Source organism: Pungitius pungitius, chromosome 20 (assembly GCF_949316345.1).
Source record: "Pungitius pungitius chromosome 20, fPunPun2.1, whole genome shotgun sequence".
Classification (NCBI taxonomy): domain Eukaryota; kingdom Metazoa; phylum Chordata; class Actinopteri; order Perciformes; family Gasterosteidae; genus Pungitius; species Pungitius pungitius.
The window spans coordinates 811,128-833,075 of record NC_084919.1 but is presented as its reverse complement, the minus strand read 5'-3'; the positions used below and the strand labels follow the sequence as shown (position 1 = coordinate 833,075).

At 50.8% G+C, this 21,948-nt stretch overlaps 1 protein-coding gene across 1 annotated transcript in view; it reads right to left on the bottom strand.

Moving 5' to 3' along the window:
• col12a1b (collagen, type XII, alpha 1b) overlaps nucleotides 1-21,948 on the bottom strand; it is a 55,954-nt gene that overhangs the window by 18,577 nt on the left and 15,429 nt on the right. Inside the window, exons 15-44 of the mRNA XM_037450188.2 lie at nucleotides 21,022-21,288; nucleotides 20,332-20,524; nucleotides 19,605-19,729; nucleotides 18,485-18,634; nucleotides 18,100-18,219; nucleotides 17,852-18,016; nucleotides 17,601-17,747; nucleotides 16,845-16,987; nucleotides 16,003-16,132; nucleotides 15,144-15,289; nucleotides 14,765-14,891; nucleotides 14,545-14,681; nucleotides 13,397-13,526; nucleotides 12,960-13,099; nucleotides 12,210-12,342; nucleotides 12,071-12,088; nucleotides 11,283-11,422; nucleotides 6,005-6,134; nucleotides 5,711-5,850; nucleotides 5,080-5,209; nucleotides 4,559-4,698; nucleotides 3,964-4,093; nucleotides 3,740-3,879; nucleotides 3,414-3,543; nucleotides 3,154-3,293; nucleotides 2,526-2,655; nucleotides 2,144-2,283; nucleotides 1,927-2,056; nucleotides 390-529; nucleotides 151-280 (exon numbers count right to left, since the gene is read on the bottom strand). Of these exons, the coding sequence (XP_037306085.2) occupies nucleotides 151-280; nucleotides 390-529; nucleotides 1,927-2,056; nucleotides 2,144-2,283; nucleotides 2,526-2,655; nucleotides 3,154-3,293; nucleotides 3,414-3,543; nucleotides 3,740-3,879; nucleotides 3,964-4,093; nucleotides 4,559-4,698; nucleotides 5,080-5,209; nucleotides 5,711-5,850; nucleotides 6,005-6,134; nucleotides 11,283-11,422; nucleotides 12,071-12,088; nucleotides 12,210-12,342; nucleotides 12,960-13,099; nucleotides 13,397-13,526; nucleotides 14,545-14,681; nucleotides 14,765-14,891; nucleotides 15,144-15,289; nucleotides 16,003-16,132; nucleotides 16,845-16,987; nucleotides 17,601-17,747; nucleotides 17,852-18,016; nucleotides 18,100-18,219; nucleotides 18,485-18,634; nucleotides 19,605-19,729; nucleotides 20,332-20,524; nucleotides 21,022-21,288 (4,161 nt within the window). The remainder of the gene's footprint in view (nucleotides 1-150; nucleotides 281-389; nucleotides 530-1,926; nucleotides 2,057-2,143; nucleotides 2,284-2,525; nucleotides 2,656-3,153; nucleotides 3,294-3,413; nucleotides 3,544-3,739; nucleotides 3,880-3,963; nucleotides 4,094-4,558; nucleotides 4,699-5,079; nucleotides 5,210-5,710; nucleotides 5,851-6,004; nucleotides 6,135-11,282; nucleotides 11,423-12,070; nucleotides 12,089-12,209; nucleotides 12,343-12,959; nucleotides 13,100-13,396; nucleotides 13,527-14,544; nucleotides 14,682-14,764; nucleotides 14,892-15,143; nucleotides 15,290-16,002; nucleotides 16,133-16,844; nucleotides 16,988-17,600; nucleotides 17,748-17,851; nucleotides 18,017-18,099; nucleotides 18,220-18,484; nucleotides 18,635-19,604; nucleotides 19,730-20,331; nucleotides 20,525-21,021; nucleotides 21,289-21,948) is intronic.

The window sequence follows — 21,948 nt, the reverse complement described above, 5'->3', positions numbered from 1 at the left end:
CCAGGCTTTCATTAGCGTGAGTTACGACCAAGCGTCAATCACAGGAACATCTGCTGACTGTCTTTGATTTCCTCCACCTCCTCCCGCGCCATCATCCACAAGTCCAGAAAACGTTCAAACGCACCAGATGTGCTCACAGCTGGAACTCACTTGTCTTGCCGCTCTCCGACATGCGTTTCCCCTCCACGTCGGAGTAGACGGGCACCAGCGTGACGTTGTACTCGGTGTCCGGACGCAGGTCCCTCAGCACCGTGTTGGTGGACATCCCGGACACCTGAGTCTGAAGAGAGGAGGGTCCCACCGTGAGAACAGGCCGTCAGAGAGTTCTTTCATACATCGACAGAGGAAGCTATGGAAGAGTAGCACGTTTGTTCCATCATCAAACCCACCACGCCGTCGGCCCCCCCCGCGGTGGGGACGTAGAAGACCTGGTACTGCCTGACGTCGCCCTCGGCCGGCTCCCAGCGCACCCTCAGAGAGTTGGTGGTGGGGTCGGTCACCTGAAGATTCCTCACTCCACCCAGAGGCTCTGAAAGAGAGACGGGACGCCGCGAGGTTCTGAAACTGCGGACTGAAAACAACTGCTTTTAATCACCCAGAGTGTTTGTTTCATCCAGCTGGACGAACCGGATGGGTGGGAAGTGTCCCCGTTCATCAGAGTCAAGACTCATCCTGGCTCTCGTTATCTTTGTTTGTGAGACACAAACGTCCAAATAGGTAAACACTGCGCTGCCACTCCCTGCATAGCTGGCAGGAGTTCTGATGGACTTCCCGTCCTCTGAGGTGTGTTACTGTGGTCACTGCGGCGGCCACGGGTCCAAAGATGAAGGATCTACGCCGTTAAATAAATAGATAAAACACTGCCTGCTGCTTCAAGTCCAAACCTCACGTTCAGGTCTAAAGAACTTCTGCTCCTCTTCACCCTGTTCCCCTTAAACCAGGTGAGCAGAAGGCTCCTCGCCATCAACGTACGCGTGAAGTGTGATGACACAACCCGAGAGAGGAAGAACACCTCACTAACCTTCCTAAAGATCCTCCTCTCTCTTGTTGTAATCATCTAAATGTCCCACACTGAATAACCGGCCATGGAACCGACAAGTGGGATCAACTCTGTCGTTTCTCCTTGTAACAAAAACAAAGATCCAATACAGAAACGAATCAGGAAAACATCAACGGCATGAAAAGAACAATAGAAGTTTTATAGTTGCATAAATCATGAGCTCACTGGATACTCCTCGAATGCACAAAGGTAGACCCGATGTTCATTGCATTCCCTTAACTGCCTCCACGTTTTTCCTCCGCTGAGATCAATCAAATAGCAGCATCAGCATGTGCCAGGTGACCTCATCACTTCACATCCCACTGGGTCTCTCAGCGCTTCCCCAACAACAAACACACATCACATTAACGTCTTTAAAGTCGACAGGAAATGAAACCGATCGCATCCCCCCGGTCAGATTGTGCAACATTTTTACAAAATATGCAAGAGAAGAAAAATGCAATCAAGCTCTTTTTCCTGTAACCAGGACATCCTCCAACGCTCCAATCAAAGACAAGGATTTGATCAACATCTCTCTCCTAATTGCATACATGTTTAAATATTTAAGCAGAAGGACATTCAAATCATCGAGTTTAGTTCACTAACTTCTCCGACTCACAGTAACAACCACGCTACGCTACGATGTCCCACTGGAGCAAACCATCCCAAAAAGATCCAATTCATCACATCGGATTTGTCGAATTTTCACTTTTTCAACTTATTTTATCATTAAATCAATTGAGGTAAAAAGGAGACCTGACGAAGGGTAAGTGAATCTCAGACTGCTTCAGGAACCTTCACTTCTCAGCCCCGTCCCTTGCTGAAGGTGCCTTTGGTCGAGCTGGATCGCAGACACAAACCACCCAGCAGCTCAAGTGAGGACTCACTCGTCTTTCCCGTCTCCGCCTGCCGGATGCCCTCCACGTCCGGGTAGACGGGAACCACGGCCACGCTGTACACCGTGTCCGACTCCAGGTTCCTCAGGGTGGTGGTGGTGGTGCCTCCCGACACCTCCTCCTGTTCAGAGCAACGGGGGAACCTCCATCAGATCTCATGCAGGGTCCTGGACGTGGCCTCACATGTGCAGATGGAACCCCTTCCTACCATGCGCTGCTCTCCTCCCGGTTGGGCGGCGTAGAAGACCTTGTAGGTGCGGACGTTGCCCACCGCGGGGTCCCAGCGGGCCGTCAGAGTGCTGGTGGTCGGGTCGATCACCTGCAGGTTCTTCACCCCCCCCAGAGGATCTGAAGAGGATTTCAATCCGCTGGTTAATCGGTTTACCGAGATAAACGGAGTGTTCACCAGAAACAAGAAGGAAGCTGCTCAGGAGGAGTCAGTCTGCGCTTTTATTCTGAAAAGCCTTCATTGTAAGACGCGGTTAGTAAAGAAGAATATTCCACTAATCCAACATGTGGATTTGTTGTTTTCTTCTTTTACTGAGTTCTATTCTTTCTCCACATGCCCCAGCTAGACAAAACCAACTCACTGGTCTTCCCGTTCTGTGACTGCGACAGGCCCTCCATCTCCTCGTAGACCGGCACCACGGTGACGCTGTACTCGGTGTCGGGCTGCAGGTCCTTCAGGACGGTGGAGCTGCTGGTTCCAGAAACCTGGTCCTGGTCGAGGAGAAGAAACAACAGTAGAAGCTGAGACGGATCCAAGCAGAAGAAGCACCTCCTGATGAGGCCATCAAACATCTCGTTTCACAACATCGGCCACTGGTAAAGATACGGTAAAGTTACAGTATAGTTACTGCTATAGTTACTGGTGAAGTTACTGGTGAAGTTACTGGTGAAGTTACTAGTAAAATATGCAACAGAGAGAAAAGAGGCTCAGAGAAACCAAAATGAAAGACAGATTCAGTTACAATACTAAAAGTACTGGTCAGTCTGTGAGGGACAGAGAGTTTAATGTCATTTAGACTTTAAGGAAGCTAAAAAAACATTTAATTTCACATTCCAGTCATAAAAAAGATACTAATGAGGCATGGATGATGTTTCTGGTACAAATCCAACATCTGGAACTTGCAAACTGAATTACATGAAAACTGGCAGCGTTCTTCCCACTTAATGCGTCTGTGCTTTGCTTGTGTGCACCAGGTGACACCAACTCACCACCTCCTGCTCTCCTCCAGCAGCAGGCACCCAGCTCACGATGTACTCGCGTACTTTCCCCTCGGCGGGCTCCCAGCGGACGTTCAGGGTGCTGGTGGTGGGGTCGGTGACCTGCAGGTTCCTGGCGAAACCCAGCGGCTCTGAGCGGAGGAAACAGGAGGACGGATTCAGAGCCCTGCGCCCTGACGTGAGGTCATGTGACCGTAGTGACGGGGCTTTGCGTGGCTCGTGGAGCCTCCTCGGGGTCCACAGATACTCACTGGTCCTCCCCACGTCGGTCAGACTGGGCCCGTCCCCCTCCGCGTAGACGGGCACCACGGTGACGGTGTAGCGGGTGTCCGGCAGAAGCTTGTCCAGGACCGTCCTGGTGGTGCTCTCAGACACTTGTTCCTGGAAGAAGAAGAAATTCAGAGCCCTGACCTTTGACCTCCGGCAGCCGGAAACACAAACCTTCCCCTCCCGGATCGGAAGAGGGTCAAAAGTGGTAAGAATGCAGGTTTGTTGCTGAAGTTGAGATACTTTAAGATAATATTTATTACTGCGGCTGATGCTTTCAGGGCAGATCCTTGAATCATTAAGACCTCACCACGATCTCCAGCCCTCCGTCTGCAGGAGTGTAGACCACCTTGTAGCCCTGCACGTTGCCGTCGGCCGGGTTCCAGGTGACGGTGAGCGTGGTGATGGTCGGGTCGCTCACCCTCATGTCAGCCACGCCGCTCAGAGGCACTGGCGGGGGGCAGAGGACACGTGATGAAAGGGGGGGCCGGCCAACGACCCAAAAACATCATTTGACCAAAAAGGGCGACTCACGCGTCTTCCCGCTCTCCGTCTGGCGCCTGCCCTCACGGGCCGGGTACACCGGCAGCACCGACACCGTGTACGGCGTGTCGGGCATCAGGTTCCTCAGGATGATGCTGGTGGTGCCCACGGGGACCTGTTCCTGTGGACAGAGGTCACATGAAGGTTACGTGAAGGTCACACAAAGGACACATGAAGGTCACATGAAGGTCATGTGAAGGTCACATGAAGGTCACATGAAGGTCACGTGAAGGTCAAATGAAGTATACGTGAAGGTCAAATGAAGATTACGTGAAGGTCACATGAAGGTCATATGAAGGTCACATGAAGGTTACATGAAGGTTACATGAAGGTCACATGAAGGTTACATGACGGTTACGTGAAGGTCACGTGAAGGTCACATGAAGGTCATATGAAGGTCACATGAAGGTTACATGAAGGTCATATGAAGGTCACATGAAGGTCACGTGAAGGTCAAATGAAGATTACGTGAAGGTCACATGAAGGTTACATGAAGGTTACATGAAGGTCACATGAAGGTTACATGACGGTTACGTGAAGGTCACGTGAAGGTCACATGAAGCTCACTCTGCCCTCTAGTCCTCACCATCTCCTCTCGCCCGCCGGCCGTCGGCTTGAAGAAGACCTTGTAGAGGCGCACGGCTCCGTCCGCCGGGTCCCAGGTCACGGCCAGGGAGGTCATGGTGGGGTCCGACACCCGCAGGCTCTTCACCCCCCCCAAGGGCCCTGGGCAGGAGGAGGGTTAGTCGTAGGTTTGAACTGGTCTGTTTTACAGTTTCAGAGTCAAGCTAACAGGTTTGGATTGACTCAGGTTTAGTTCAACTGAGCCTGACTTTAATGAAGTCAACTTGAGTAGATTCTGTTAAATTCATCTCACCAAAGTTAAGCTGAATAAAAAAGTTAAAACATTTGACAAAAGTTCATAAAATCATCCTAATTCTGGAATTAGGTTTTACGTGAGATTTAATATTCTCAAAAGTGGAACATACGTTTTTTGGAGTTGAGACACTTCTTCTGTTTATTTTTCATAACAAGTTAAATTTTACTTTAACGGCTTTTGATGTGCTGTAACACAGAAGAATTGTATTTTAAAATGAAGTCTCTTACGTGTCTTTCCGCTCTCAGTCACCGTCTTCCCGTCCCCGATGGCGTAGACCGGCACCAGAGAGACGGAGTACAGCGTGTCGGGCTGCAGGCCTCTCAGGACGGTGCTGCTGGTTCCTGCCGACACCGTCTCCTGATACCAAGGAGGAGAGGACAGTTCAGGATCCCTGTGAGCGCTGCCTACCAGACCTACCAGTCCAACCAGTACCACACGGCCTACCAGTCCAACCGGTACCACACGGCCTACCAGTCCAACCGGTACCACACGCCCTACCAGACCTACCAGTACCACACGCCCTACCAGTCCTACCAGTACCACACGCCCTACCAGTCCTACCAGTTCTACCAGTTCTACCAGTTCTACCAGTCCTACCATTCCTACACGTTCTACCAGTCCTACCAGTCCTACCAGTCCTACCAGCCCTACCAGTCCTACCAGTTCTACCACTCCTACCAGTCCTACCAGTTCTACTAGTTCTACCAGTTCTACCAGTCCTACCATTCCTACACGTTCTACCAGTTCTACCAGTTCTACCAGTCCTACCATTCCTACACGTTCTACCAGCCCTACCAGTCCTACCAGTCCTACCATTCCTACCAGTCCTACCAGTTCTACCAGTCCTACCAGTCCTACCATGCTCTCGGCTCCCCCGGCAGCAGGTACGTAGACGAGTCTGTACTCCTTCACTCGGCCCTCTGCAGGCTCCCAGCGTACGTTCAGCGTGGTCATGGTGGGGTTCAACACTTGCAGGTTCCTCACTCCGCCCATAGGCTCTAAAGGGGGGGGGGGGCACAGGCGCGTCATCAGCATAGAGAAGGTTCACACTTGATCACTTCTACACATCTGCTTTGATTGTTTTTTCTAATGTCATTCTTTGTCACTGGGATCAAGCTTCCATGACCTAGAATAGAGAAAAGGGGCTCTTACTGGTCTGTCCCTCCCCACTGATGTCCCGCTGGACCCCCGTGGGATAGACGGCCGCCACGCTGACAAAGTACTTGGTGTCGGGATCCAGCTTCTGCAGGATGACGCTGGTCTTCTTCCCTCCGACCTGCGTCTGTTGTTACAGGAAACGAGTGACATGATGACATCATCAAACAAAAGGTGCAAATATTCACATCAAATTCACATTTAAGATCATTGGTTCACTTAAAACTATTCTCTCCCCTCAGTATTTCCACGTTAAGCTACTAGTTACCTCGAGGAAATACTTCACTGATGTAATAAATCTCTACACCAGTGATGAACACATGAATGCATCATTGTTTAAATACTACATGGTACTGAGTACTTAAAGACTTGTGTGTTTATAAGTGTCAGTGTTACAGTAACACACACTAACAGAAGCAGGAAGCAGAGTTAAATCTGTCTTTCAGATGACAGCTTCCTGTCATGAAGTCCTGTCTGACATGGAGGTAACGAGGTGAAGATACTCAGCTCTTCTAGGGTTCTGAAATAGAGGCGGGTAGAACACACCCAAGATGTCAGCTGACTATTTATTCTATTGAAACACAAGTATGTCAAATATTTTTCTCAAAGGCCTTTGGGGGGAGAATGTGAGCGTGTAAACACACTGATGGAGGCAGTAAACAGTCTGAGAGGAGACGCGTCACAGCTACGCCACTACGTCGGGATTCGGGTGGATGTTTAATGAAACTTTTTGTTTATCACACTCAATCCCTCACACGAGTCACATGGTCATACATGTGTAGCTGCTTTCATGAAGAACAATTTCATCTATCTACGTCAAAACATACACACAGTATATATGTATATGTATGAATACTGTTACCGCCTCACTTCCTGTGTGACTCTCAGCTCCCATTGGTTCCCACGGGGGACACAAACCGAGTCACAGGGGACTATTAGTCCTCCTTGTGGTGAGGAAGTGAGTCATGAATACAGAGACATTGTTTGTCTTCATATTCTCATCTCTGTGGGTGTCCTGGGGGACTCAGTCCTGGGGGGGGTGTCACAGGAAGACCCCCTCCTCTTTGCCTTCATCTTAAAACGGTAGTTTCTGCTTATCCAGTTGTGGGAGTGAGGAGGAAACCCTGAGCTCATCTCTCTGGTCAGAGAGCGAGGGGGGGGGGGGGGGCACTGCATCCCCCTCCCACACTTTGTTTGGGCCAAACGCTGTCATAACATCTCAAGAGACACAATAAAAAGATTTGTAACTCCACAAAGTTCTTTTCACGCAGCCGCTTGGTTCTTTGTAAACAACGAGTGCTTTATGTGTCCTTCATGATCACTGCTGATACTCTTCTGCTTTCACATGAATACGTATTAGACTACTTGTTGTTTTGTACTTTAATGTTTATGCAGCTTTAAAATGATCCATTTCATAAAACCTTTTCATCTTTTAAAGTGTTTCTGTTCAGTTTGGGACGTCCTGAGAGGAGTATCTTCAGCGAAGCAGAGCTCCCGTTTCAGGGCGTCCACCCTGAAGAGCGCGTTGACAGAGTCACGTTCCATCATGCGTGTGCATGTGTTAAATATTATTTAATATATTTATTTTCCAGAAAACTGGAATTAAAGTCATAAAATTAGATTTATTCTTTGTTGTTAAAAGCTGTTAAAAAAGTTTTTTGTCTTTTCATTTCACTCTGAATATTATCTAATTAATTTTTTTGTATTATTGAGCAGAAAGCAGATTAGTTTTGATAAGAAATAATCATTACATCATTGAGTGCAGAGCGAGCGGGGGACTCACCGTGAGAGGCTCGCCTCCAGCGAGCGGCTTGTAGCTGATCTTGTAGTTCTGGACGGCGCCGGGGGCGGAGTCCCACTTCAGCGCCAGCGTGGTCGTGGTCGCGTTGAAAATCCTCAAGTTCCGAGGAGGCTGAGCCGTCACTGAGGGCACAGGGAGGAACCCAGTGAGACAGGCTGAGGGGGCCGCTGTGGGGGGTTAGCGATGGGGGTGGTGAGGAGGATGCTGATGATGATGATGATGATGGTGGTGGTGGTGAGGATGAAGATGGCGGGACGGAGACACTCTCAATCTGGCTGAAAGGGTTCAGGTTTTAGGGTGGAAGCAGTAAACAGGAGGCCGAGGGTGAAGCTGGAGACTTCTCATCGATAGATGAGACTTAGATATTAATTGTTCCTCCTCGTTAGTTTGTCTGTAAACAATAAGGATTTAATACTTTTATATTTTAATAAGGTAATCCGCAGCGTGACGTCTCCTCGGCGACATGCAGCCTCATTAACGTGAGGACCGAGCTGAGCGCCACTCCGATGAGGGATGACGTTACCGTGACAACAGACATGTTAAGATGGGGGACTGATGGTGGAGTTAGGACACTGGGTCACATGGGTGGAGGTCTGCGTTCACACCACGTCTTTGTCTCCGTGTGTCTGAGGTATCATGGAGGGAGGGGCTCCAGGTGTGAACGCAGAGTGTGACATGCAGTTAAGAAGGAGGAAGAGGAGGAGGAGGAGGAAGAGTTCCTCATGGTCACAACACACATCCATCAGCACACAGATTCTCTTATCACATACCATCCGGGGCCTTTAACACTAGAGAGACGTCAAGAAAAACAAACATCGTTTTTTCATTATTTCACAGGGAGCCACACTCGTGAGTGTAAAATGGTGGTGGGGGAAGAGGGGGGGTGGGGGGGGGGGTTAGGGCGCTTACGTGTGCGCTCGTTCCCCATCAGGTCCTCGCTCTCCGCCTCGTCGGGGTAGATGGCCGTGACGGTGACGAAGTACTCGGTGTCGGGGTCCAGGTTGGGCAGAACGGTGGAGGTCTCGTCTCTGTTCATGATGGCCTTGGACCAGCGAGAAGAGGAGGAGGAGGAGGAGGAGGAGGAGGAGGGTTAGTTAGATGATAAGAATGATTACCAGGTAGAATGAGTCCCTCACAGTTTAAGTGTTGACCTCGTTCCTCGGTCCGTATGTACAGGCCCCGCCCACCAGGCCTATCTAACATTCAAGGTGAAGGTCGAGCCCCCCCCCCCCCTCCCCGGAGACCGCAGCAGCTCGACTTCCTCTCTGCTGACTGAAGGACGACCCCCTGCATGCTCTCGACGAAGGCCTCATGCTGCGTTTGATTTAAAGTCGACCTCTGACCCATAGAGACAGTGGAATAATGAGAAGGTCTGATGGATTCACACATGTTTGTGCTGGAGCGAGAGCTGGCCGGGGGGGCAGAGGGCGTCCAACACATAACAAGCAGAAAACAAAGAGCCGTATTGTTGCTCAAGTCCTGGCGACAGCGTGTGAGCGATCCGTTCTTCTTCAGGGACCCAACTAATGCTCCAACGCGTCAGCTCGGTGGCGTATTTGAAGACCAAGAACCAGAGGGATGGATTTTAAAACAGTACAAAGGCACAAAAACAACGTTAATAATCAACTGTGCTGGTACCCCCCACCCTGACTAGACTCACAAACTGAGGCTCCTGCCCCCCCTTCTTGGTCCAGGTGATGCGGTAGAGGGCCACGTCGGGGGCCCCGTGCTGCCAGGAGGCCCTGAAGGAGGTCTGGGTCACCTCAGAGAACTGCAGGTCCTTGGGAGCAGGAACGACATCTGTTCACAGGGACGGAAACCAGGTGAGAAGAGCGGGCTGTGTGTGTGTGTGTGTGTCAACTGGTACTGCTATCTTTGCAGGGACCAGGTGTTGGACCTTGATTGCGAGGACACTTTATTTTCTCTTCATTTCTCAAATGAACGTTTAGTTTTTAGTTTAACTTAATCACCTGAATGAAGTAAAATCTCCATGATGGGGATAGAAACCCTAAATGAATAAATCTGTGGTGCAACATCTGAATGTGTGTAAGAGAAGGCCGTAGTGTGTTTATAAGTGTCAGTGTTACAGTAACACACACTAACAGAAGCAGGAAGCAGAGTTAAATCTGTCTTTCAGATGACAGCTTCCTGTCATGAAGTCCTGTCTGACATGGAGGTAACGAGGTGAAGATACTCAGCTCTTCTAGGGTTCTGAAATAGAGGCGGGTAGAACACACCCAAGATGTCAGCTGACTATTTATTCTATTGAAACACAAGTATGTCAAATATTTTTCTCAAAGGCCTTTGGGGGGAGAATGTGAGCGTGTAAACACACTGATGGAGGCAGTAAACAGTCTGAGAGGAGACGCGTCACAGCTACGCCACTACGTCGGGATTCGGGTGGATGTTTAATGAAACTTTTTGTTTATCACACTCAATCCCTCACACGAGTCACATGGTCATACATGTGTAGCTGCTTTCATGAAGAACAATTTCATCTATCTACGTCAAAACATACACACAGTATATATGTATATGTATGAATACTGTTACCGCCTCACTTCCTGTGTGACTCTCAGCTCCCATTGGTTCCCACGGGGGACACAAACCGAGTCACAGGGGACTATTAGTCCTCCTTGTGGTGAGGAAGTGAGTCATGAATACAGAGACATTGTTTGTCTTCATATTCTCATCTCTGTGGGTGTCCTGGGGGACTCAGTCCTGGGGGGGGTGTCACAGGAAGACCCCCTCCTCTTTGCCTTCATCTTAAAACGGTAGTTTCTGCTTATCCAGTTGTGGGAGTGAGGAGGAAACCCTGAGCTCATCTCTCTGGTCAGAGAGCGAGGGGGGGGGGGGGGGCACTGCATCCCCCTCCCACACTTTGTTTGGGCCAAACGCTGTCATAACATCTCAAGAGACACAATAAAAAGATTTGTAACTCCACAAAGTTCTTTTCACGCAGCCGCTTGGTTCTTTGTAAACAACGAGTGCTTTATGTGTCCTTCATGATCACTGCTGATACTCTTCTGCTTTCACATGAATACGTATTAGACTACTTGTTGTTTTGTACTTTAATGTTTATGCAGCTTTAAAATGATCCATTTCATAAAACCTTTTCATCTTTTAAAGTGTTTCTGTTCAGTTTGGGACGTCCTGAGAGGAGTATCTTCAGCGAAGCAGAGCTCCCGTTTCAGGGCGTCCACCCTGAAGAGCGCGTTGACAGAGTCACGTTCCATCATGCGTGTGCATGTGTTAAATATTATTTAATATATTTATTTTCCAGAAAACTGGAATTAAAGTCATAAAATTAGATTTATTCTTTGTTGTTAAAAGCTGTTAAAAAAGTTTTTTGTCTTTTCATTTCACTCTGAATATTATCTAATTAATTTTTTTGTATTATTGAGCAGAAAGCAGATTAGTTTTGATAAGAAATAATCATTACATCATTGAGTGCAGAGCGAGCGGGGGACTCACCGTGAGAGGCTCGCCTCCAGCGAGCGGCTTGTAGCTGATCTTGTAGTTCTGGACGGCGCCGGGGGCGGAGTCCCACTTCAGCGCCAGCGTGGTCGTGGTCGCGTTGAAAATCCTCAAGTTCCGAGGAGGCTGAGCCGTCACTGAGGGCACAGGGAGGAACCCAGTGAGACAGGCTGAGGGGGCCGCTGTGGGGGGTTAGCGATGGGGGTGGTGAGGAGGATGCTGATGATGATGATGATGATGGTGGTGGTGGTGAGGATGAAGATGGCGGGACGGAGACACTCTCAATCTGGCTGAAAGGGTTCAGGTTTTAGGGTGGAAGCAGTAAACAGGAGGCCGAGGGTGAAGCTGGAGACTTCTCATCGATAGATGAGACTTAGATATTAATTGTTCCTCCTCGTTAGTTTGTCTGTAAACAATAAGGATTTAATACTTTTATATTTTAATAAGGTAATCCGCAGCGTGACGTCTCCTCGGCGACATGCAGCCTCATTAACGTGAGGACCGAGCTGAGCGCCACTCCGATGAGGGATGACGTTACCGTGACAACAGACATGTTAAGATGGGGGACTGATGGTGGAGTTAGGACACTGGGTCACATGGGTGGAGGTCTGCGTTCACACCACGTCTTTGTCTCCGTGTGTCTGAGGTATCATGGAGGGAGGGGCTCCAGGTGTGAACGCAGAGTGTGACATGCAGTTAAGAAGGAGGAAGAGGAGGAGGAGGAGGAAGAGTTCCTCATGGTCACAACACACATCCATCAGCACACAGATTCTCTTATCACATACCATCCGGGGCCTTTAACACTAGAGAGACGTCAAGAAAAACAAACATCGTTTTTTCATTATTTCACAGGGAGCCACACTCGTGAGTGTAAAATGGTGGTGGGGGAAGAGGGGGGGTGGGGGGGGGGGTTAGGGCGCTTACGTGTGCGCTCGTTCCCCATCAGGTCCTCGCTCTCCGCCTCGTCGGGGTAGATGGCCGTGACGGTGACGAAGTACTCGGTGTCGGGGTCCAGGTTGGGCAGAACGGTGGAGGTCTCGTCTCTGTTCATGATGGCCTTGGACCAGCGAGAAGAGGAGGAGGAGGAGGAGGAGGAGGAGGAGGGTTAGTTAGATGATAAGAATGATTACCAGGTAGAATGAGTCCCTCACAGTTTAAGTGTTGACCTCGTTCCTCGGTCCGTATGTACAGGCCCCGCCCACCAGGCCTATCTAACATTCAAGGTGAAGGTCGAGCCCCCCCCCCCCTCCCCGGAGACCGCAGCAGCTCGACTTCCTCTCTGCTGACTGAAGGACGACCCCCTGCATGCTCTCGACGAAGGCCTCATGCTGCGTTTGATTTAAAGTCGACCTCTGACCCATAGAGACAGTGGAATAATGAGAAGGTCTGATGGATTCACACATGTTTGTGCTGGAGCGAGAGCTGGCCGGGGGGGCAGAGGGCGTCCAACACATAACAAGCAGAAAACAAAGAGCCGTATTGTTGCTCAAGTCCTGGCGACAGCGTGTGAGCGATCCGTTCTTCTTCAGGGACCCAACTAATGCTCCAACGCGTCAGCTCGGTGGCGTATTTGAAGACCAAGAACCAGAGGGATGGATTTTAAAACAGTACAAAGGCACAAAAACAACGTTAATAATCAACTGTGCTGGTACCCCCCACCCTGACTAGACTCACAAACTGAGGCTCCTGCCCCCCCTTCTTGGTCCAGGTGATGCGGTAGAGGGCCACGTCGGGGGCCCCGTGCTGCCAGGAGGCCCTGAAGGAGGTCTGGGTCACCTCAGAGAACTGCAGGTCCTTGGGAGCAGGAACGACATCTGTTCACAGGGACGGAAACCAGGTGAGAAGAGCGGGCTGTGTGTGTGTGTGTGTGTCAACTGGTACTGCTATCTTTGCAGGGACCAGGTGTTGGACCTTGATTGCGAGGACACTTTATTTTCTCTTCATTTCTCAAATGAACGTTTAGTTTTTAGTTTAACTTAATCACCTGAATGAAGTAAAATCTCCATGATGGGGATAGAAACCCTAAATGAATAAATCTGTGGTGCAACATCTGAATGTGTGTAAGAGAAGGCCGTAGAAGAGAAGCTGAGGAAACGAGACGCGACCCACACCTGTGATGGCGGTTCCCAGCATGGGGACGCCGGGCCCCTCGTCGTAGAAGGGCGTGACGGCCACGTCGTACTCGGTTTGGGAGACGAGGCTGGACAGGTCCAGCGTGGTGACGTCGCCGTCGACCTCCGTCTGCAGGTCACAAACGTTACATGTTGTCTCACAAGACGTTGTTTTAATGGACAGCGATGTCCTTGATGGGAGCATTCATGACGCCACCTCGTTATTTAAAGAAAAATGACCCACGTCGTCTTTCCTGCTGATGTGAAAAGTGAAACATTTTGAGTCTGAGGAACAGAAGCTGGAATTGATGCTTTGTTAGAAATAAGCAGTTATCTCACTGAGAAGAAGACTTTTGTCTCTGTGAGGACGGAGATGATGTCCAATGAAGACGCTGCGTCTTTCCATATCAGAGCAGTAAAAAATGTCTTCAGGCCTTAATCCAGAGCGCGGGCGTCTCCCCCAGGGACAAGACGTCTTCAGAGTTAATCCTTAAGAGCAGTCGTGGTGTCATCCATCACAGCTTCCTGGAAACTTCTTCCTGGAGGGGGGGCTCCTCCGGCTGCCAATTCATCCCAGACTGTTTGTCCTTCGCTGACATGAGTGAGGGGGGGGGGGGTGTCTCTCTCTGCCAGCAGACGGCTTTTATCACAGAGGTCGGCTGAGACTTCCTGGTCTCCTTCCCAGAGCCGAGGTCAGCTCAGCTCTGAGCTGCACCCCCCCCCCCCCCCCACTTGGCTCACTTGGTGTGCGTCCATGGATGAATATGCAGATTGAAATGACTTGGCTCGTGGTCGCCGTGACGATAAAAACACATCTGGTTCTTCTGGAAAAAATCTTCAAAAAAAAACCCCTCTGGAAAAACAACCACAACCAAAACAACCACAACCAGGGTTTTGTCTGGAGGTTCGGCTTCTCGTCTGCCCCCCCCCCCCCCTCACTCAGTCTTGACCTGGTAGCTCGTGGTTTGGAGCATAAAAACCCTCCATGTGACCAAGGTACGATTTATGCGTCTCATTTCTCGTGATTTCTAATTGGGTAAAAATGTCTAAACCCAAATTGAGTTTAAACTGAGAGGAAGCAGCAGAATAGTCACATTTTGTCAGCTTAGGAACATCTGTGAATGTGTTTCACTACGGATGGCCGTTACCTCCTTCAGGTCGCCTTCCTCCGGCTTGTAGGTGATGATGTACTTGCGGACGGCGCCGGGCGCGGCGTCCCAGTACAGCCTCAGGGTGCTGTGGGTGACGTCCGTGATCCTCAGGACTCCGTCAGGAAGGACCGGCACTGGAGGAGGACAGAGGGACAATGTGTGATATGTTTATTTCAAACCAGGCCTTGGCCTTCAGAGGAGTTAAAGCACGACTTACAGGTGACTCCTCGCCGCTCCAGAGGGTCGCTGGCAGCTTCTCCATGCAGCGCGTAGAGCGAGATGGAGTACTCGGTGTCGGACATCAGCTGCACCAGCTGGACCTCGGTCACATCTCCAACTCGAATCTGAAGAGGGACGTTTTATTTTAGCCCTCGACGGCTGGTGAACGCGGAGGAAGTAGATAAACGTCTAGAGACCTGTCAATCATCACGTAGCCCCGCCCTGCTTTATGGTCTATTTGAATCTAATTGCACCATGATTTACAAGATGAACATCATGCCGTGTTGAAGAAGAAGAGTCGACTTAGGACCAGAGCAGTCGCCCCCTGGTGGTCAGAGGAGAGGATTCTCTAACCCTGCCGGTTGGCTCCACTTTACCTCGTTCTCCAGCTGAGGCCCGGTGGCGTTGGTGGACCTGTACAGCAGCATGTAGCCGGTGGCTCCGTCCACTCGGGTCCAGCTGACCTTCATGGAGCCGGAGGTCTGGTCAAAGACCTTCATGTCGGTCGCGGCCGGCAGCGGCACTGAGAGCACAGAGACACGCGGCCTGAGACGCGGCGCTCCGGGGTCACATGACGCATCGCGGGACGAGTGCACTTATGAGTTTGCTTTCTTTTTTTGCAAAGAAAAATGTACAATAAAACAAACTGATCCTTCGGTTTAAAGCGAAGTGAAGAATATTCAAGGCTTTTTTTAATACCACTTGAATCTATGAAAGACTAATTAATAATTTACCAATATTTAAAGGTAACATCACACCATGATGTGATATATATATATATATATATATATATATATATATATACTACTACTCCCTACAAGCTATGAACATGACATGACTTGGTAAATATGACATTTGTGATGATGAATTGTAGCTCCACAAACAAGTGTCTTGAGGGAACCCGCCCCCCCGTAAACATAACGTTTTTATCTCTCTGCAGCGTCTGAGTCACGCTGATGGACTCCAGACGGAGGACATCGTGACCTGAACTCAGTGTTAAGTGTGTGTTTAGTTTAGTTCAGTTTAAAACAAACCACAGCGATCTACTGAGCTGCCACCTAATAATCATCACTTTGGGTTTTATGAGAGTGGGGAAGGGCTCATTGGAGGAAGCTAGTGCACATCAAAAAAGGAAAGGAAGCGACGACGCTACATTGCATCAGATTATTTGCGGTTGATGTGAGATGCATCATGGGAGGTTGCGTTATACTCTTTGTTTATTCATGTTCCACTTACAGGTGGTCTCGATGCCTCTGAGGGGCTCGCTGCTCTCCTCGCCCACCACGGCGTAGACGCTGAGCGTGTAGGCCGTCAGGGGGCTCAGGCCCTCCAGCAGCGCGCTGTTCATGGAGCCCTGGACCAGCAGCTGAAACACACATGTTCATCTCAGGATAAACCTGCTGGGAGTGTCGGTCTGGCTGGTTGGTTGCACGTTGGAGACGAGGAACCCTTTGCTCCCGATGCTCATAAACCCACCAGCAGTTATACGTGAGCCTCCTCCACCCAAACGAACCACGTCACGCCGCTGGACTCGCTCAGGGAAACGGGCGTAGAAGGAGGAGCAAACGGGGGAGGTGACACAGCTAAAGCTCCAGAAACTTGGAGGGGACTCAGGTCTTCACAGCCAAAGACTTCCCCCCCCGAAGCTCCTCCTCCAGACGGACTCCTTGAACCCGGAGGCGTGGAGTCTCATTGGCTCCATGAATCCCTCCCCAGTGAATAAATACCACACACACAGTGATGTTTCCCCCCCCCCCCCCCCTCCTCCGCTGCTGTAAATCACCCCCGACGTTCAAAGACCTCCAGGAGGAGGATTTTAGACCTTTGAGGTGAGGGTTTTGCTTTAGGAAGCCACTTAGGAGGAAATGAAACAACGGGGGGGTTTAAAGCATCCATTAGTCTGTTTCAGAGATTCCTCTCATAAGTTCTGTGGAACGGACCAATCACATGAGGCCTCTCTCTGTCTGACCTCCTGTGTGAGTGTGAATCTGTGAAGCTCCTGGAGGTGTTTCATGGAGCTCTGAAGTAAATCCTCATCTCTCCTGCCTTTAGTTCCTTTTGCTTCCTCCTCATCTCACCTGCTCGGTGGGTCCTCCCTCCACCGTGGCGTAGGTGACGCGGTACATGTCCACGGGGCCGCCGGGCGCCGTCCAGGTGGCCCGGAAGGAGCGGTGGGTCACCTCCGAGGTCACCAGGTCGGTGGGGGCCTCCAGCTCCCCCCCTGGAAAGGAATGAGGAATATGAGCCGACACGTCAAAGCATTTCACACCGTGACCCCGACACACAAATCTGCAGAAGGTCTCTCTGTGGTTCCTCCTCCACCTGCTCGTCTGGATTCAGACCTTCTGTATTTCACAATGTCCCTCAGACTCTTCAAAAGAGACCCGACCGTGTGCTGCCAACATCGCCCTCACCCTCTGATCCAGGTTGTCGGGCAGCAGCGTGGATTTGTGGATCAGGACGCTTTGTTCTTTGATGGGTGCTTTTGTGCAGCTGTTAGTTTCATCACACAAAGTGATTCCTCTGATGTTGTCCACACAGTCGGAGCGTGGACCTCATTCAGGGTTTTTTACATTTAACTGGTTTGTACGTTTTTAAATCACGGCGGGCCGCTCTGGTCCGTGCAAGTCGTACGTGAGTCAAAGGGAGCAGACGATAAAACGCCAGCTTACACACATCTGGAATACGGCTCGACCACATGCTCGTCTTAAAGGGACAGTGGGGGAGAACATTCAGACTGAGGCTGTCCTCTGTAGGGAGGCCGTGACTATCTGCCATGCCAGCAGCTCCTTGTGTCCTTGTGGCAGAGCGATGGTTCCTCTGGGTGTTCCTACCTGGGCCTTTGACGCTGTTGCACAGGTTGACGGTGAGTTCGTCCACGATGTCCACCAGGAACTTGAAGTCCTTGACGTTGTACATGTGGATATTTTCGGGGTCGGAGGCGATGGACCTCAGCTCGTTCTCGTCGGCGTTCTTCACACCTGAGAGATCAAAGGTCACAGGTACAGGGTGCGTCTAACATCTGCATGCAGCTCAGACTCGGGACGGGAGGGCTGGGGGGTGGGGGGGGGTCAAAGCCACGCACCGATGGCGTAGAGCTCGATGCCGCTGTCTCTCAGCTTCTGCGAGGTGGAGACGATCTCGTCCTGCGACTTCCCGTCCGTGATCAGGATGCCGATCTTCCGGGCGTCGTCCCGCATCCCCACGTTGGGTTGGAAGTTGTTCTGGAGGATGAAGTTCATGGCCATGCCTGAGGGGAGCACAGGGTTTCACTGAAGCGTTCCCCTATAGAGGCCCCCCCATGGAGAGCCCCGTACAGGAGGCCCCACCCACCTGTCATGGTGTTGCCTCCTTTGTAGGGCAGGTTGGCGATGGCCTCCAGCAGGGAGGTCTTGGTCTGGTGGGCGTTCAGGTGCCACTCGGTCTTGGGGTCTCCGCTGTACTGAGCCAGACCTGCAGAGGAGACCCGGTTTATCTCTAATGAAGAAGCTGTGGCCGTCTGAACCCTCTACTGCTCTATTAGTAGTTTATAGAGCCAGTTTCCCAGCAGTAGTACTAGAAGCACTTCTGGATGGTCAGTTACAGTAGTTGTACTTGTCCAGCTCTTAGTAGTAGTTCATACTACTCCATGTACTAGTAAAGCAAGGTGGAATACTACAGTACTCAGTAGTCTGGTTACAGAGAAGCAGGTGTAGGATGCTACTGGGGGGGGGGTTACCGATCTGCACGCGGTCGGGCCCCACGTCGAACACGCTGACCATGCGGGCGATGAAGCTGCGGATGGTTTTGAAGTTGATGCGTCCGATGCTCCACGAGCCGTCAACCAGCAGCACCAGGTCGGCCCTCGCTGTGGTCCTACACTGGGCCTCTGCACAGAGGGGGGGGGGGGGGGGGGGGGGGGGTCAGAGAGCGCCTGACGTCTGTGTGTGTGTGTGTGTGTGTGTGTGTGTGTGTGTGTGTGTGTGTGTGTGTGTGTGTGTGTCTGTGTGAGAGGGGAAACGGCAGAGACAGAATCACAGGAGGAAGACGTTTCTTACAGCATGTTTCTGTTTACACATCAACAACAACAACAACAACAACAATAATTGACACGTTGTGGAACAGCTGTTGCTGGACGAGAGGCGACGTCGTCTTCTGTGATTTATACGAAGGCCCCGCTGCACATTCCGGGCCCCTGGAGGAAACAAACATGGCCGCCCCTCCTCCTGTATTTATCTATCTTTGGGCCCCCTGTGTTTGGGATGGAGAACAGGTTAGACGATCAATCAGGAAATAGAAAATGTTCACATGTGTCTCGGCAGGAGCAGATGCTCGAGGCCGTGGTATCGTCTCTTGTGCAGGAATGCGCGTGGAAGCTTCTCCTCTGGACCGTCTCTTATAACGTTTGGAAGGTCCACGTGTTGTGAGGAGACTCGACGACACGCCCAAACAAGTGGAACTCGGTTTGAAACCCAGCATTTAACGACCTTCAGCGAGGTGGCCCGAGAGTCTGGACCTGAGCCTCCAAGCTCTCTGAGGGAACATCCTGGATGTGCTCCTCGTTCCTCCTTTGCGTCTGATTGGCCCGCTACAAAGTGGGCGGGCTCAGCTTTGTTGGTATTGGCGTGAAGCTGCGAGCCTTGAAGCTCCATGATGAGGAGGACGAGGAACTGATGTTCATGGTGCTTTAAGTTCTTTGAATGTGAACAAAGCTTCAGAGGTAACGTGTTTACAGGAGAGGGACGGCTGGGACAAGCCTCCACAAGGAAGAACTCAACATTTGAATCACGGCGTTACGGGGAGGGGGGGGCATTAAACGTGACTCAACCCCCCCGCCCTCCCCCAGAAACGTCTTTCACCTGAGGGGTCGATGGAGGGCGGCTCGGGGGCTTCTGTGAAGGTGGTCTTCTCCTCTCCAGCCAGAGGCCTGCTCTCCCCCCCGTCGAACATCCCGGACACGGCCACCGAGTACTTTGTCCCCGCCCTGCGGGACGGAGGGACGCCAGACAGGAAGTGACATCAGCGTTTCCAATGCTGGACTGACAGCATCTCGAGTGGACTCCACCCCCCCTCATTACTCCACAGAGTGGACTCCACCCCCTCATTACTCCACAGAGTGGACACCCCCCTCATTACTCCAGAGAGTGGACTCCACCCCCCTCATTACTCCACAGAGTGGACTCCACCCCCTCATTACTCCACAGAGTGGACACCCCCCTCATTACTCCAGAGAGTGGACTCCACCCCCCTCATTACTCCACAGAGTGGACACCCCCCTCATTACTCCAGAGAGTGGACTCCACCCCCCTCATTACTCCACAGAGTGGACTCCACCCCCCTCATTACTCCACAGAGTGGACTCCACCCCCCTCATTACTCCAGAGTGGACTCCACCCCCCCTCATTACTCCAGAGTGGACTCCACCCCCCCTCATTACTCCACAGAGTGGACTCCACCCCCTCATTACTACTGTTTTAAACTTAATACATGCACACAAACAGCAGTAATAACCTAAGTAATAACCTAGGAAATAAGAAACGGTGAATTAAGGAACGTGTAGAAACATCTGTAATCATCTCCTCCCACCTGAGCTCCTCCAGAACCACCGTGTTGTCGTAGGGCCCGACCAGCAGCTCCCCGAGGTCGATGTCGTTCCCGTCGGGGTGAAAGGTCACTTTGTAGCCTCGGACCTCTCCGGGTGCCGGATCCCAGGAGACCCTGAAACTGGTCTTGGTGGGCTCCGAGGTCTGGAGGTTCCTGGGGGCCTTGTAGGGCGACACTGAAACGGAAAGAAAGCCGGGCCACAACTTCAGGACAGAGCATGAGCACAGCGAGTGAACATCTAGCAGGTTTCCACAGGTCGAAGCTTTCATTTCATTCAAATCTTAAACCGAGTCATAAATGTTTTGTCGGGATGAACTTTGATGAAGTTTGAGCTCTGAATGCAGAAACAGAACAAATGTTAACTATTTGTTAAAGCTGTTCTCTTTGTGTCCACTAGGGGCGCCGCTGTGTTCTAAGCATTAGTGACGTATCGTAGACAGCTGTTATCAATAATCACGCTTCATGAAGCAAAAGCAAAAGGATTCAAATAAAGTGATTAGTGAATATAATCAGGACTGGTTGGTTGACAGATTTAAGATATAAATACTACATTATTACATAATATTCAAGCGTGGTAGAATGGGACACTTTTTGATACATCATGACGGGCCAGTCACATGACGCCCCAGGTGTGGGGGGGGGGGCAGAGTGTTGAATTATGGGAAAACGTACGTGTGGTTCCTACTCCTTGCCTTGCTTTGCCTTCCCTGCCCTTGTAGATGGGGTGGACGGAGATGTTGTAGGTGGTGCTGGGCTGCAGGCGGCCCATGAGGGTGGAGCTGCTCGTCCTGGGGACCTTCAGCGCGGTCTCCTTGCCTCCGCCCACGGGGAAGTACTTGAGGCGGTAGTGGAGCAGCTTGCCCGGCGCCGGCGTCCAGGAGACCCTCATGGACCGCTCCGTCTCGTCCTTCACCGTCAGCCGCTTGGCGGCGGCGGAGCCTGGAAGTGGAAACACATGTTGGATCTGATTGGATGTAGATTTAATTATAAAATGTTATAAAGCTCTGTGGATCACGGCGGTATTTTGGGGGGCTACCGAAGAGCCGTAAACATTTAGTTATTTTCAATCATAACCTCTTTAAACAGTAATTGTTCTCTGGTGCGGTTGATTGGCGTGTTGTCAGAGCTGGAGGCCTAAACGCAGAAGTTCCATCAGCCCCCCGCCACAACTAACTGGTAAAGAATAAAGACCCCCCCCCCCCCCCCCCCGAAAAAACCACAAAAGACCAATAAAAATGAAATTCACATATTCCGATGATTCCGCAAGTGATTAAAACAACTTTGGGAATAATATTTATATATTTAATTATCCCAATGAAAGCTTTTCAGACTGCTGGATTTTTACTGGTGGAAAAAAGAAAAAAACAAAAGTGCAACTTTTCACCGTGACGACGGATTTGAGTAAATCTGAGAAAGTGGAGAAGAAGAAGTTCAAAGAGGGAACAGAAAGCTTTAAAGAGGCGTTGAGCCTTTGGAACGTGAGCCATGTGGCGTAAACGTGTCATAAGCATGTCCTAAACGTGTTGTAAACATGTCATAAGCATGTCCTAAACGTGTTGTAAACAGGAAGTGGGTTCTGAACCTTACTAATTGCTGGTT